At 32.3% G+C, this 17,279-nt stretch overlaps 2 protein-coding genes across 2 annotated transcripts; one reads left to right on the top strand and one right to left on the bottom strand.

Annotated features, from left to right (window-relative positions):
* Positions 1-5,552: 5,552 nt before the first annotated feature.
* LOC137925229 (mitochondrial import receptor subunit TOM40 homolog 1-like) lies at positions 5,553-15,369 on the bottom strand. The gene is made up of 8 exons (XM_068768641.1): positions 15,139-15,369; positions 14,108-14,175; positions 12,904-13,095; positions 11,118-11,249; positions 10,541-10,652; positions 9,219-9,295; positions 7,615-7,711; positions 5,553-6,053 (listed from the first exon to the last, which is right to left on the bottom strand). The coding sequence occupies exons 1-8, from the start codon at positions 15,266-15,268 to the stop codon at positions 5,914-5,916; spliced, it is 948 nt and encodes a 315-aa protein (XP_068624742.1). The 5' UTR covers positions 15,269-15,369; the 3' UTR covers positions 5,553-5,913.
* Positions 15,370-16,499: 1,130 nt separating this feature from the next.
* Positions 16,500-17,279, top strand: LOC137925248 (STING ER exit protein). Its single transcript, XM_068768670.1, has one exon. The coding sequence runs from the start codon at positions 16,612-16,614 to the stop codon at positions 17,260-17,262; it is 651 nt and encodes a 216-aa protein (XP_068624771.1). The 5' UTR covers positions 16,500-16,611; the 3' UTR covers positions 17,263-17,279.

Here is a 17,279-nt window from a genome sequence, read left to right as displayed (position 1 = left end):
ATCATCACGATAGTTGGATTTAATTATAAATTATATTTATATAAACTAATAGTATATATATAAATTATATTATATTTATATATCATAATTGTTGCGTACTGTGGGTTCTGACTCTAAATAAAACACCACTGGTTCACAAGGAGTCCTTTATTCACAAATCAGATGGTCACCCTACTTTAACACAAAGTATACTTTCATCTAGTCCTAACTACGCTTCCAAATCGCTCAAGAAATCACTGTCCAAATAACTTACCAAATAGTCACTTTGTATCACTGATCGTAGATCTTAATCTTAAAACTCGAAAAGTAACACTGAACTATCGTCATGGGGAGTACACCTATTTATACTACGGATAAGGTTCTAGTAAGTACTCAGTTGAAATTTCCGAGAACTGTACACAAAAATCTATAAATAACTTCAAGGTCACGCGTGTTTACGGCACCTCTTGATCTGATGATTGATGATTTTAGGGTTCCTTGTTTATTGTTTCTAGAAGGTTCGTGCTTGGTAACAATTTTATTTTGTTTCATATACTTTCATTAATTTATCTCTGTACCGCCAAACTGTAAAAAATGGCGTAGGTATTAAGTTCGCCGTTATAAAAAAAAATCTTTAATTTACTTTTCCTATTGGAATATTCATTAACTTTTAACGGTAATTTATATCTGCTATATACTACCTATTTTAAAGGAAATGGATAATAACTATTTAATAAATCCTATGATTATTTTTTTATCAATTCATTTCTTTGTTTATTTATTCTATTATTCTGTATCTTTCTGTGGCAAGTGCGATCCAAATCAATTTGATGTTCTTATTATCGTATTATATTTGTATGTATTATTATATATTTATTACAAGTATATATGTTATGTGCATATATATGTATGTTTTGTACATGTTAACTACCCATTATTTACATTTCTACCTTTTCCATACTATGGTTGTCTGTAAGAGATTGCCTCGTGTGATAAGACCGCCCATTGTACATGTTTATTATGACACTATTTAAATGTATTATAGCTTGTGTAAAGAATATTAACACTAAACCTACCAGTAGCGGTCAAATTGACCGTTTTCAAACTTTTTATCCCATTTACACATTTTTTAATGTTATAATATTGTTATCAAACTATATGACAATTCTTAGAATATGCATATAATATTTTCTTCACTCTTTAAGTTATTTTTTCTTTTTCAAAAAAAAAAAGTTGTTATGTGACCTACCTACCGCGGTCGGTCAAAAAGACCGGCGGGAAAAACTGTTATAAAGTTATGTCAAAGTAAATTTTTTTAGGTTATCTCAGAGTCGCTTATAGTTGAAAAGAGTAGATAACCCCATAGTATTGATTACAGTCTTAAGTAGTGCACTTCTAAAAAGGTTTTTATGCACTTTTTTACCATTATTTATTTGAAGAAGAGAAGGCAAAGTATCTGTTTTAGATATTTACCCTAAATATGTCAAAGCGTTTGAAAATTACAAATAAATACTTACAAATAAATTAACATATCCAGGCAGTAAATAAGGTACCATAGTATTTTTAATATATTTATTCATCTACAAGGCAGTAAGATATATTACAGAGAAGTAAATAAAACCACAATTGATTTGTTAACATAACTCTATTAAAAATAAACATTTTAACAACAGGCTCTATATACAAAGTTGTCATTTACTATCTACATTCATACGGGATGGTACACACTTCACTGTCTTGACCACTCAAGGATTGCCAAGTATGTTCACATAAATATTACAAAACCTAAATTTAATGGCAGATAATCGGACATTTTTAAAAAGAAAACTTATTTTAAATCTTTGTTATTCTTCCAATACATGTTACAAGTAATTTTTGATAGATACATAAAACATTTACACCCTGAGCGAACCAGAAAGTTAAAGAAGAAACATTGGTATACTAGATGGCAAAAGGTTGTTGATAACAAAGGTGAATATATATTGTTGATCAGGTATAAAAACATGTGAAAATGTAGTCATGTGAATTTAACTTAAAGCGACATTACTTTCCGGACCTCATATTTTTATGACAAAAACTCAATTTTTTAAAATCAAAACTATACTCTTCTTGATGTAGTTCTGTATTGAGTGTATTTATGAATTTACATTTAATTTGATTTGAAAAATATAATTTAAGCCATTACATCCACTGACTTTAGACCCTCCCCCATAAATTTCAAATAGGACCAGTATAAAGCGACTTATATATAGAGTTTTACGAAGACCATAACAAAATCTTCCGTCCACCTTGTCAACGTCATATGCTGCAATTGATGGTCTGTGGTCTCCTCTCCAGAACCTCATACCCTCAACAGCCATCTGTTCTGTGCTAATCCACTGAGCATTCAGTTACTTTCTCTAGTTTACCAAACGCCTCATTACTAATTTGTTCTCATAGAAAAATACCCAGCATAGCCCTCTCCATAGCTCCTTGAATGCGAATGAGGTCCGAGGTGAGTGACCACAGATAAAATATAGGCATTTCATATTTCAAAGCCTAAAATAAATATTTTGTTATCTAGCGAGACACACACTGTAAGGCATAGACATTTCTAATGATTTTGTCTATTTTGATTAATTAAAAAAATAAACATTTGACATTTCTCTGCTGAATTTTCATGTGTCTGAAATAATGATGAAGCAAAAAGAAATATTTTGTTATCATATAATTTCTTGTGAGACACCCACTGCAAGAAATCAACCTCACCATAATGATTTTATGTTTATTTTGATTAATTTAATTAATAAACATCTTATATATTCATGCTCAATGTCCAATGCCTTACACATGAAATATAGATGAAGCAAAAAGAAATATTTTGTTATTATTTATTTTCTTGTGAGACATCCACTGCAAGGAATAGACCTCACCGTAATGATTTTACATCTATTTTTATTAATTTGTTAAATAAACATTTGACATTTCCATGCTCAATGTTCAACAATGGATGCCTTATGCTTAAAATTAAGCGAATAGAAATATTTTGTAGTCATGTATTATCAATTTTTGGTAATATCTTTAAAGTTTTTAGAATGAAATTCCTACAAATGTATAGTTACCTAATGTTTTTTTTTTTAATTTGGAAGAATTTTGGGCATGTACATTTTATATTTAGAGCCATACAACCAAAAACTTTTTTAAGCCATCATTCTAGGCAAAACCAATTCTAAGCACTCACATTTTATCAAATATTGACATATAAAGCTTTTAGTATATCTACTAATGTATCTTATTGTTATATACTATATTCGTTGGTACATATTTCTTTACGAAATATACATAAATACTTTGGTACAAGTTGTACATAAATGTAATAAAAGTTATGTATGTTATACAGGGAGATGTAAGAATTTTAAAAAACTTAGGTGCGGCATTGTACACAAAAGGTAAATATATGTGTCCCATAAATCAACGTCAATATAAAACAAGTAGATATTGACCTTCTGCAAATTCTTTTTCAAAAACCTTTTCATTTCCTCTTCACTTTCATATCACTTTTACTAACACCTCTATAAACGAAAGACTATGGAAAGAAAACTTTACATTTTGTCAAATCCAAACCACAATAAATTCTGGCAAGATTTCTTAGACCTTCATTTTCTCAGTTGATATAAAATTAAAAGTATATTATTAAATAAATCTTATTATATCATTCAAGAGTTTTTATTTGATTGAAATTTGTGGAACTTTTTTGGATTCATTTATACAACAGTGCTTAGTTAATTAAAAATTGTAAAATAGTTGTCCAGGGTAAAATGAAAGAAAAGAGGTGATGTATGAATGGTAATGGAATGAAAGATTGATTGAAGAGAAATTGAGGAATAAAGAAAAGAGTAAGGAAATAAAAAAAGTGAAGAAACTTTTTGAAAAATTGTCCCTGCGTAACTAAAGCAGGGGACAGTACCAGAGGACCCTAATAATGGGGACAATTATATAAAAAAACACTATTGAGTTTATGGCCAAATCAGCTTTCGGAGTGGTTGATAGCTTACTGCTTATATTCAAATAATCTGTGTTTAAAAAATGCATGTAAATGTATACTTGAATAGACATAATTTGAATCATGTACTCAAAATTAATTAAAGTTTAAATGTAGAATAGTCTATCTGACTAAGCATAAGCAAGGGGAGACAGACATAGAGGAAGGAGTATTGGCCTCTCTGTTCTGTCAATCTGTCGTCATCGCCAGCGGCGACAGCGCTCATGTTCTTTTCTTCTCCTCTTGCCGCGCGTCCCTCCTAAAGCGCCGTATAGCGGTTTTGGAAGCACTGTTCTACATTTAAAAAATTATTTGACATGATAATCATGTCAGCCGATATATGCCCACTAAAGGACCTCTCCGAAAGATCCCCACGATGACCAACTGAGAGTTTTGCAAGTCATTACAGACATCTCTTATAAAAGAGGGCGTTAGTGTCGCAAGGAAATTCGTTCAAATAGAGACAATATTAAGCAGGAAGTATATTGAATTTGATCTAATAAAAGTGTGAGAGCGTAGTCTTATAAACCGGTAGACGCGGAGTGGGTATACGTAGGTCCACACCACCACCACCACCACATACAGGACTGCCAGCCACTAGGTTCCTGTATGTGGTCATCGTGTACAAACTGTGGGGAGGCCTATACCATGACATAAATGAATCTTGAAAAACGTAGTAATGTAATCATCATTTATAAAAGAGGGCGTTACTGTCGCGGGCACATTCAATGAGTGTTATGAGAAACTTGATTTGAAAAGAATGTTAAAGTTTTACCAGTTAATTTCTTATATATATATGACAAAACCTAACATAGGTTTATATACCCTAGAGTGGCCTGACAAGTCGTAAATGCATTCTGGTGCATGCAATCATATATGAAACAAAAATCAACATCCGATACATGTTACATTCTTAAGTTCTCATTAAATATACTATGACATAGTAATCAATACAACAGCATAATTAAAAGTTACATTTTTGTGTCTTCCGACTTTGAATTTAGTATTTTTTATATGAAATCACAACTGTACTTCATTTAATGTATTTAACACCAAGATATGTTGGACATAAACACAGTTTTACACATCGAAACAAATCGAAAAATGAAAATATTTTGCAACATATTGTTTATATGTCTATTTATTTTGAAAATAACTTCTTAACCTGCTCATATATATCTTGATATATAAATTAATAAAGGTTTCATATATACAGGGTGACCCATAAATCAATGTGAAGCCATAATAAATATCGAACAAGTTATTTAAATAACATGTCTTGTACCTTTAAAATCATTTCCATTAATGTATTCAGCATGATTATAAATCTTTAACTTTCTTATATCTCTTCGCTTTTATGTTAGCATAAGTAATGTTTCTGTAAATAAAAGTCAAAAGATTACATGTCCTAGATTTGATAAGAAAATATCACTTTTCATCAAGCTATATAATGGAATAGATTTTTTAGATTTAAGGTACCAATTGATTTCAATCCTGACGTTGATTTATGGGACATGTCTACATATAAACCGAGAACTATGTCTTAAGTGATCTTTGGATGATATATATAAGATTTCCACCTATGTGATTTCTCATCACGATATCTCTGAAACCATAAGGATTAGAAACTTTGAAATTTGGTAGAATTTTTCCTTTCACCGAGTATGTCAGCTAAAAATGAATTTTATGAAATTGCATCCAAGAGTTAGAGGCATTGGTTAAACAAATGCAGGTCTTGAAACTCCAGTTCAATGCAATTATTAGGTGCTTAATATAAAACCTTTCCACATGTATTGCAGCAATTTGAATTGTGTAATGACTTAATATGGTTTAATAGTAACTTTAGATCATACCGATGATGTCCATCTGTTCACCACACCAAAGCACTAGATAAACACACAACACTAAACCGATTAACCAATGATTAGTCCGCATCCAAACTTGAACTGCTGCTTCGCTTGGTTCGCCATGCCGGAGAGGGCGAAACTGAACGGCAACGGTTGCAACTTCTTCTCCAATACTGCACCAATGTTCCAGTTCGAGTCCACCATACCTATGTTAAACAGATATATTTATTGTGAGATGTTAAGTATGATTTTTTTTTATTTTAAAATGAATGTCGTTTGCATATTTAATACTATATTCTCTTAACAACCCTTAACCCTTTGTACTCAAGGATATATCCTCTCAGACCAACTAGCAACTTGAAATTGTTTCAAAACACTTCAGATGAATTGACTATCCACTACTTAAAATAACTACACAAACAAAACTTTTATATTTTAATGTTTTAACATCTTTACACACATCATTTCTTAAACATTAGACTCTGTATGATTAGATATATAACAGTAGTATGTTATTTGATGTCTTTTAGTATGTTGATTTTGTTGTGAGCTGATTTTGCAATCTATCCTACTCCTATTACAATGATATGCAGCTTTACATTTAAGCAGATATTTTCAGAGTTTCTGAACTTCAAAAAAAAAAAAAAGTTTATGCCACCATTTCAAAGATTCAAGACTCTTCGCAGCAGCTATAGAGTTCATGCTGGGATAGAAAACGCATCCGGTTCGTGGTTGGGTTGTAATTTCCGTAAGAAAGTAGCATCTGTATTTGGAGGGATATCATTTTAAGAGAACAGAGTTACAGAGTAAAGTAACCCGCTTCGAAAAGACAAAACATAAACAACTATTCATGGCGAGTAAAACTCATCTCTCTAGTGCAAAAGGTTAAATACACCTATCTCTCGATTTACACGGTAGATATGTTTCTGAGAAAAACGTGTAAATCGAAAAGCTTGTAGAATTTGCATAATTTTGCTATTTTGTTGTGATTTTTTTCCAATATTTTTAGGTGTATACAGAAATAACAATAAAATGCATTGACAAGTTAAAATATTTAATATATTACGGAAACACGAGAGAGTTTTTTAATTTAATTACAATACATTAAACATTAGAACAAAAATAAAATCAAAGGTGTTTTATTATCCTTTATCACTGTCAGAAATTACTCTCATTCTTTTTTTCGGGATCGAAGGTTTGAATTCACTTTCATCACTCCAAGTTATTTGTGTCGATTCGATGTTTGAAGCAGAAATATTTACATTATGAGAGATGGTAATAAAATCGGTTATTAAAAAAAACTTATTTGGAAAACCGTGTAAAAGAGAAAACGTATAAAACAAGACCCGTGTAAATCGGGGGATAGGTGCATCTTAATTTAATTTGCATTCTCATAGTTACATATAATTAGTATTATTTAAAATGTAAAATTCAATGGTAAATACATAGAACTGTTTTATCATTTTTTCTCCGAAAAACCTAGATGGCGCTAGTCAGTAAGGCCATATACGCCTGACATCATCAAATGCTATTTCCTGAGCATTGGGTTCTTTCATACTCAGTATCGCTTCAATTTTGCAATGAGTTTTTAATTACATGTGCAATGTGATAATTGTTATAATTGCTTGAATTGTGTACATATAGGGCTCCGAAAACATAATGTAAGTAGTTGCAGAATGAGTTTAAGGAGTGGGAGAAATAGAGTATCCAATGCCACAAGATTGCTCAATTTTTAAAATTTTAGTTAAAATACATCACATAACATACCTCTGAACACGAGATCAGCTTTGGGTACGGTGACTTGATAACCTATGGTGCCCACAGATTCCATTCCCCGGAACGATGTGTCCATTTCTGCCACCACCTGTGAAAGATGAAGTTATTCATATTTTTTATAATAATGAACAAAATTATATAGTAAAATCAACATTTTCGAGCCAAAAATACTGACTGCACACCGAGTATGTAATGATATTGAATTGCAATTACGAGTCAATCTGGAAAAAGAAGTCATATGGACCAGACTGTTTGAAACTAAAAATTATCTTTGAAGTGTGTAAAAATAAAATTTGATATTGGTTTCAATTTAACAACTAAAATGTGTGATGAGCAATGATAGTGAAAGTAAAGATTTTTTTGCAGAAAAGAGAAAAAAGAACTGAAATGTTATAATGTATAGTGACAGTAATTTGGAATATGAGAAAGACAAATATGATGAATATTCGGAATATGAATATTATAGTTAGATGATACACTTGATGATATTTTTGAGTGATAAAAGTGATTGGAAAGATTTTAATGAAGATGAAGAATGTGAAACTGACGTCAGTGAAGATACTGAGAGATGGGTCGATGACGGTGATTAAAAAAAATCCTTTCGTGAGCAAGCCAAGTCTCCAAAAGGTACCTAAACGAGGTGATCTTCGGACTTTTATTTCATGATACATTTTTCTCTATAACATTCAGTGAGACAAGTACAACGAAATAATCTTAGGTGGAAAATGGAAAGGACTAACCATTTCAGAATTCAAGATAATTTTGTCTTTTATAATAAAAATATTCAGAGCTGCACGTGTGCAAGTATACACGGTGTGCAATCATCTTATTTGTACAAATTGATTCACAAAGCAACTGGTTTCTATTGCCAACATGTTTTTTGTAAATGTAAAGCAAAAAAATTGGGATTCTGGGGATGGTCTCCAAAAATATGTGCCGTCTCAAAGGGGTTATGTATAACACAATAAAAATATATCGGCAATCTGTATATGGATGTGTTCCTAAATGTAATAAATAAAAACTGGAAGAAATAAAAAATATTACATAATTTTTGCTTGATGGTGATATATAGATATTTAATACTATTAAAGTCAGTAACTTTAATACCATAAACGTCAGTAACTTTAAAGTTACTGATGTTTATGTAACTTTGAAACTATGGAAGTCAGTCACTTTAATACCATTAAGATCGCTAGGTTTGACATCATGTAGCTCACAACTTTAATGCCATGAACGCAATAGGACTGTTTCTGTACTTTGTCACACCATAACACAACAGTAACTAAGTAAGAAAAGGACCAATATTTAGCCACTTCCGCACATGCAGTGGTAGTCTAGACACTAATCGGTGTAACATAACTCCTGAAGATGCCCCGAGGAGGGGTGAAACACGTGTTGAGTAATTTGGCGGTGGCGGTTGTGTGATTCGCATTGTTTGCCACATACGCATTTGTCAGCGGGCTGGCGGGCGGTGCACTTTGTTGCAAGACTACCACTGCATGTGCGGAAGTGGCTAAATATTGATCCTTTTCTTACTTAGGGTGGACTTCCGCAAGGTAACGCCTGATTCCATTAAATAAATAACAGTAACTAACCTGCAGCTGTTCACTGGCCTGTTTGAAGTAGCAGATATGGAAGCCGGCTGCGCCAAGAGTTGCAGAGAATTCGGAATCTGCAGACAATATTTTATATTTATGTTAACATAAATCTTGTAAAAGCACATAATGGCCGCCTCCTTATGGGCAATGGAGTTTTTTATATTAACAGTACAAAGACAAATTATTGTAAAACATCTTTACAACCATCTAAAACATTGTACATACTGTGACAATCATTGAAATATATGACACAAATGAGACCACTGGGAACAGAGACCTAATTCCACAATCGAGCCAGTCGGGGCTGACGGCGACCATTAAAAAGGTGCAGGTAATTAAGGCAATCAAGTAAAGCAAGCTCTATTGTGTGTCCTTCGCTTTAATGCACCTTTTACTCCAGCTGGCAGTTGGTGACATGAAATTAAGTATGGACTATAATAGAACGGGTCTTTATATATCCTTCAGGCTTTATTGTTTCTTTACCTCACTTCCTCCCTACTATATATATAGGATTACCACTGCTAACAAAAAAGTTTCCAAAGGATCTGCAGCAGCATTCTCTGAGTACCATAATACCATATTGCGATCCAAAACCCACCTGCCAATCGTGGCGATTAGTGTATATTCTATTATAGATATCTTTGCCTTGCATTGGTCCAAGACGATGAAGCTTTAGGAAAAAAATTATCTCATAACATTTCCAAATTTAAACTTTCGCTCTTGCGCAATGCGAGTTTATCCATGTGATTTAATTAAAATTAATTACTTATGTCGTAGTTTAGTTTTTGTGTTGTGTTTAGTGTTGTTTTTGTCAATTATGCTTTTATTGTTTAGCTTGTATTACTATACATATAATTATACAATCCAGAGTTTAATATTAATTTTACCAAAGTAAAAGGTGCAAACTTACAAAGGTGATGCTACTAATTTACTAAAATTTGTCTGGCAACCTTTTTTAGTGTGGTAACCCTGTACGATTTGACAGCAATGAACTGAAGTTGGCTTGTTTGACAGCTTGTATTGGTTTGAGGTCATGAATAATTTGTAGTTGTGGTTGTGTATGTAAGTAATTGTAAGTATTACAGTGTTTTTCTTGGAAGATATTGGTGTTTTCTTTTACTTCTAGTGTGCTTTTGACGACCAAAGGATTTCACTTTGAACTTTTAATAAAAGATAACAAATATGTTTTTCTAACTTACGACTAAGCCTAGTACCATTCAGACGTCTTCTGACTTTTGGCCTATCATTATCTTTGAATTCTAAATATTTAGTACATTTACTGTTGTGTCTCTAATACATGGCTATAAAACATATATTACCATCCATGGTGTATCTGGCAGCAGCCGAAGCTATGGCGATTTCACCGCCCATAATCCTCGTGCCGGACTGGTACACCAGCTCAGCACCCAAGGCTAACCGCTTTGTCACCGACTGGAGAAATAAGATAATTTATTACAAACATATGCTTAGTATAATCAATATGCACTTACACATGGGACATAGGCTACCTCCACAGATTTTCAATAGAACCCCATCTACATATGATAATCTTAACAAGGTTATCTCTATCTTGTGGTTTACACAGTGGAAGGCCACCTTTAGGCCCTAGTGACCGCTAGCTCTTTTTGTTCAACTTGACAATTCATTGGCTTATGTTGGTAATTTTTTTACATTCATTGATTTTATTCTACACTTACTAATAATACAGTTAATACATAATATAATAGAAAAGGATATTTTATTACAATACACCAATACCTCATGCGTTGTGGTTACATTCCAAAAAAAATGAAGAAAAGTGAATTAAAATTGTCAGTAGCCAACCATGTAAAGATCGAAGGTTCCTGGGATACAAAAATACTTTTATCCTTGAAATTTACATAAAGCTAGACATACTTGTAAATAATGTCCTACGAAGATGCCTGACTTATCGTTGAAGTCAGGCTTCCCCACTGCAGCTGCCAAAGTGTAATCGGAGCCCTTAAACTCAATTGTGCCTTGTGTTGCTGTCAGCTTACATTCCTGAACCTGAAACGGTAAGATTTTGAACAGCTGTTTTTAATATGTGACGAGAATATAGGTTACATATGTACACTGATTATTAAATACTATACAGGGTGATTATAAGTATAAAAGATTTGTCAAACAACTTCCTTGAAGGTTTTTTTTGAAGACATCTCGTTCTTCCTGCCATGTGTGGGAGACATTGTATATATGGTAAAATAATTTTTTAGTTAAATCACAATATCTTTCTATCACTTATATCATCTGTCTTTCATCACCTTCATTCGCCCTCCTTGATCTTATATCACAGTTTGAATCACCAGTAAATTTTTGTACATTTATTTTTAGCCTTTCTTAAATGTTTATTTTTCCTTCTTACCATATTTACTACTTTAATTGCCTGAAGGTTTTGTTTGACTACTACTACTCTGAAATCTTGTTTTTATTTATTTCATACTGTGCTACCTTTCTGCAAAAACCTAAGAACGATGGGTGCAGTTAGTTGGTTGTCGCCTATTAGGGAGGCTTCGCTGAAGGTTGTAGATTCCTCTCAACTCTCAAACATGCAGGAAATATCTTTAATTGTCATATGCAGTTATTTAATGATATTAATCTTAGGTCCCAGTCTAAGCTAAAAACTTGGTGAGTAGTGATTCCTCCAGAGGCTAAGTTAGAACTGATTCAATTATCACCAGATGGATCTAGAGTATTTTTTTTCTCAGACAGGACATCAGATGTTTACATCATCTAAACAACTAACTTGTCAAAAACAAATACATGTCATCTCTTTCTTAACTTGCGCTTTAATCTACAATAAGCTATCTGCTGTATCCTATTCATTGTATATGTAATAGTAACATGGCAATAATTCCATAGTAATTAAGCCATCAAATGTAAAATATTCAGAAGTGAATGTATATTGAATATGTCAACAAAAAACTTTGCTTATATGTAATCACCCTGTAGAGTGATCACTCTGAAGCTGTATTGCAGGGGTGGCCAAGCTCCTTGATAGTTGGAGCCATCTTCAAATTTTGAAATTTTTCGCAAGCTGCAATTCAATACGCATTTAAAACACGCAGGCGTAAATTTTTTTTACAAAAATTATATGTCTAAAAGTACAATATACGTGTATTAAAGTTAGATATATGCACACGTATATGACAGCACTCCTGATAATACTTAGATGCCGGTTAGTTAATTATGATCGGTGTTTGGATTTCACTAATTTTATGGTGAAATAATAATAATAATTATTCACACCAGCAATTTGTTTTGATTTCCCAGGATCTGACATAGGTTATATAAATTTAAATACTGAAATAACTCAACAATCAACTGGAGACAAACAACAAACTGGAGTTTGACCACCCCTGGTGTATTGGAATGCGACAAGCCAATTACTTGTGGCAGTACTGCAGTTTTGCACAGATTGTAAACAATAATTAATTTAAATATATAGTTATCTAATATTGAATATGTTTTTTATTTACTATATTATCATTGCTATATATTAACTTTAACTAAATATATGGGATAACTTTACATTCAACCTATTAAACTTTTTAACACTTATAACAATCATATTGTCTGTACATCTTACAACAGTTTCTATCACATTTTTTAAAATTATATTAGATTATTATAGATGATTTATCTATAGAATAAAGGGACATACCTGTGCCGCACCCTTAACTCTTATTTCATTGGTCAGTTGGTGAATAAGATTAAAATTGAAGTTTCCGGAGGGGTCCACATCACCCAGCACCACAGGGTATGCTTCAGTTGGTGATATTTGCTTTGTACCAATGTACGTAGCACTCAACTTGTAACCGTTTTGAGCTGAATTCATGGTGAGTGTATGGGCCATCTGCAATAAAGTATTTTTTTAAATGTTAATTTGATACCATTTCATAGATCTAGCAGTCTCCATGTAGGGTTTTGATAATATGGTTTGAAACAACCTGACATTGAGTGCAGACATTGCAAAGCCTTCCAACTTAAAACATTATAAACAAAGATAATTACAAAATTCATTCATTTGTATCCATTGGGGTAGAAAGGTTTTAGAGTGACCGCAAGCCGGTAGATGGATGGGTAGGCTTCTACAGGGTACAACTATTTAGCCAGGGTTCACTAGAACAGTATAAAGACAGTATTTTTCAACTATTTATGTGCTATGCAATCTTAGCCTTTATAAAATTCTTACGCCCCCTATTTAACATATATTTTTATGTAAAAGCAAAAGGGTTAAACTTGTATCAAGTCACTTTCGAATTGTCCTGTTGCATTGTGAAACCCAGGGCTAAGGTATACTATGCCTTTTGTAAAAGGCAAATAAAAGGACATTGGGTTTGCAGGGGTTGATGGTTGGGGACTTTATAGTCCACTCTAGATTTTTCTAGATTCTTCTAGATTGTTTAAAAACATCTATTTACTTTAGGTGTTACAGACAGTATCTGGGCAAGGTATGCCCGGAAAATTCCAACACTGCTACTTATTTCAAATCACTGTGGTGGCTCCCCGAGTTGGGTTGGCTTGAGTAATACTAATCCCAACAAAAATGAGCACAGTGCCGTAAGGTTGTGGTAAGCAGCTTTCAGACACAAAAGAAAGCAAGTGGTGTCCCACAAGAGTAGAATGTTTTAAATGTGACAAATCTCTTGGAGTTATATTACAAGTAAGACAATTTTTCTTTCCACGTAAATGTTTCATTAGTTGGGAGTAACAATTGGAACATTGTATGTAGCTTCTCACAGCTACAATATAAATGCACAGAAAACTTTTATTAGATAATTTCATTATAGTTATATTTATAAATAAAAATGTATACTACTTTATAGCTCAACAAGATTGATCATATTATGTTAAAAAAATTATACCTGGAAGTGATTAGATATTCCCTTGTTCACCATCAGCTTGCCACCTTCAAAGTTCACAGGCATCACCTCTGGAATATTGAAATGGTATTTTATTTATGACATATCTAATATAATTCCGGACACAAAATAGGTGTACTGCAGTAAAATAATAGAATAATAATACCCAACAAATATTATTATACTAGTGTATATAGTATACTCTACACACACTGGAGTTATATATTATAGGAACTGGAAAGTAATGCCACTTTCTTAAGTTAAATTCACAAGACTACATTTTTAACAAGTTTTTATTTCTTATCAACAATATATTCACCTGTTATCAACAACTGTTTGCTATTTAGTCTACAAATCAATATCAGTCAATCAATCAGTTTTCCTGTAAAATATGTTGATAGAAAAGACATTACTTTCTGGTCCCCCTAATACATTGGTTTACCTAAATAAATTTTTTAATATAATTTTTTTGGTAATCCATACAACTAGTTGGTTAAGAATTTTTCTTAAAGAGGTTGGTATAAATATTAATAATTTTAATTAAAAAAAAACCCGGGAAATATTCAAGCAACCATATATTTGTCAGGAAATTGGTAACATTTTTATAACTAAATATAATTATACAAACTATAACTCATAGTAATTGTCAATATCTTACTTATTTAGTAAAGAAATTAATAGATATTAGTAGTTTTGATTATTAAATATAGAGTTCCATAGACATGTAATTGGATACGATAAAATATAATCCAACAAGAAACATCAAAATCACATGTTTATATAGTTGTGTGAGAATAGTCGAATTGAATTAGTTTTGTTATGAAAATAACTTAGAATATCTTAAGAAAGTAAACTAGGCCAAGACGAGCTCTTTTCTTACATTACATCACAAGGTAACCAAACTTTTTTTCGATCGTTTCGTCAATGTGTTAACAGAGATTTCTGACTGAATAACAAATTCTAATAAGTTTTGTGTATTCTAACTTTCGCTTGGCTACATAATAAATAGTTCTCAGGTGTCCTTAGAGACTTACCTTTACTCTTTTTGTGCAATTCATCCAAAGTTCCAGGGTTATCACGTTTGTTTTCATTTTCTATATTTTGTAGATCGGTGCCGGTGAGCCCTGCATTGGACACACGGTATCTGCTTGCTATGGCACCCATTTTATTAAGAAATTTCTTTCACGTCCTCTAAAACGCTAATAAATCGATGAACATGTGCAATGAAACACAATTCGGTTGAATAAAAGACAATCGCTGTGAAGTTGACAGCATACTGCGGTGATCTCTCTTTATCTATGTCCAAGTTGTAACCTCATGATTTGTATTATAGAAGAAAATAAAATATATATGTATTATTAAAATAGAAATAAAACAAAGTGAAATGTATCATTTAAATTTATATCTTTACGTAATATTATTTCAAGATAAAGTATTTTTTTTAATAACTAGGAATTAGTTATAGATGAAAGAATAAAACCTCGATACAGGTGGTAGACAGAATTAATAAATAATTTATTTACAGCAAATATGATATAATAAAAAATGTAAGTAATATTAAATTATACAAAATTATTACAGAGTAAGAAGTAATTACAATCGCCACCTGGGAAAAAGAGCAAAGACAACGCATAGATATGTGCTTTCTTTATCGTATATTATAAGTACGTTACTTAGACCGCGGACCCTTCCACTCCGTGAACTCAGATGAAGCTGTAAAAGCTTTCGGGCTAACAACACTCACTTCATCAGAGAATAAAAAGTACTAAAACTGCATGGGAAATCTTTTACGCAGAACATATTGAACACGAACCCCTTACAATGATACATTAATAGTAAATAATTACAATTTAAAATATCGGTTAAAAGAAACCGCTCTTATCAAAGAACAGCGCTTTTAGTGCTTAAGATACGTTTGAGTTTCTGGGCGAATTTCATTGCTAAGATCCATAGAAGGGAAAACATTTGAACTGTAGGTCTGTTTCTTTATTCTCGGTTGATTTTGATGACGTTAGGGGCTTTTACAGCTTCACCAGAACTGAGCTCACGGAGTGGAAGAGTCTGTGAACGATTAAGCTGGCCTGGTTCTCTCTTAAATTACCTAGGTAGTTGAAATTACTCAGTAATTCAACATATTTAAAGCATACTAGAATACTAATAATAGTACATAAGTAACATTATACATAATAGTATCGAATTTAGATAGTACGAAGCACCTTTTTTTGCTTTTATTTAAAACATTGAATATTTTCCAAGTGCTCAGGAATGTATTTTTTTCATTAAATAAAATTATAGGAATAAACATAATAAGATAGGCACAAAATTTTAATCTTGTAACACTGAATAATTTTTTCGATAACTTGTCATTGTCAAAGTCAGTGGCAAAGTATTTTTTCACATATTTATTGTTTTCTTTCGTTGTTGAATGATTGTAAATTTAAAATAAACCTGTAATTATTAGCAAGTGTTAATTATTTACTTGTAAAGATTATTTATTAAACAGTAATATGCCGAAAGTTGTATCTAAAAGTATAGTTTGTTCGGACACGAAAGATCAAGAAGAATATAATGAGACGAAACCTTTGCATATTTATTATTGCCTGTGTGGCCAGATGTCTCTGATATTAGACTGCACGATTGACCGGTTGCCACTACGACCAACAGACGAAGCAAGAGTTATCGACGGCTCTAAACACGCACATAAGATCACAGCAGACCCTGACGAAACTGTTTACCTCAAAAGGGAGAAGGGTATAGAGAGACAATATAGGTTAAAGTGCAAAAAATGTGCAATACCAATATACTACAAGCATAAACAAGACAGTAACGTTGTTTTTATAATGCATGAAGCCCTTGTCCAAACTGCAGGCGAAGGCACTATGACTGATATTTATAAACAAGTTGCCCTTGCTCAACCTAAGAAGATAATGGTCACAAAACACACTAAAAATATGGGCAAGTTTAGTTCAGTAACTGTCTCTACAATAGATGAAGAAGAAGACGAAATTGAGGCCCGGGAGGTGGCAGACAGTTATGCAAATAACGCAAGGATAATTGAGAAGCAGCTGGAGAGGAAGGGTATGAATAAGAGACAAGCGGAGACACCCTCTAATAGTAGTGGCGAGAAGAGAGTTAGGGGGACTTTAATTGATAAATAAAGACCTTTATATTTTTA

The sequence above is a fragment of the Battus philenor genome, unplaced genomic scaffold, assembly GCF_028537555.1.
Source record: "Battus philenor isolate CCGP_79_NKW_IND1 unplaced genomic scaffold, ilBatPhil1.0.hap1 SCAF_26, whole genome shotgun sequence".
NCBI lineage: Eukaryota > Metazoa > Arthropoda > Insecta > Lepidoptera > Papilionidae > Battus > Battus philenor.
This window is presented reverse-complemented; position numbering and strand designations above follow the sequence as displayed.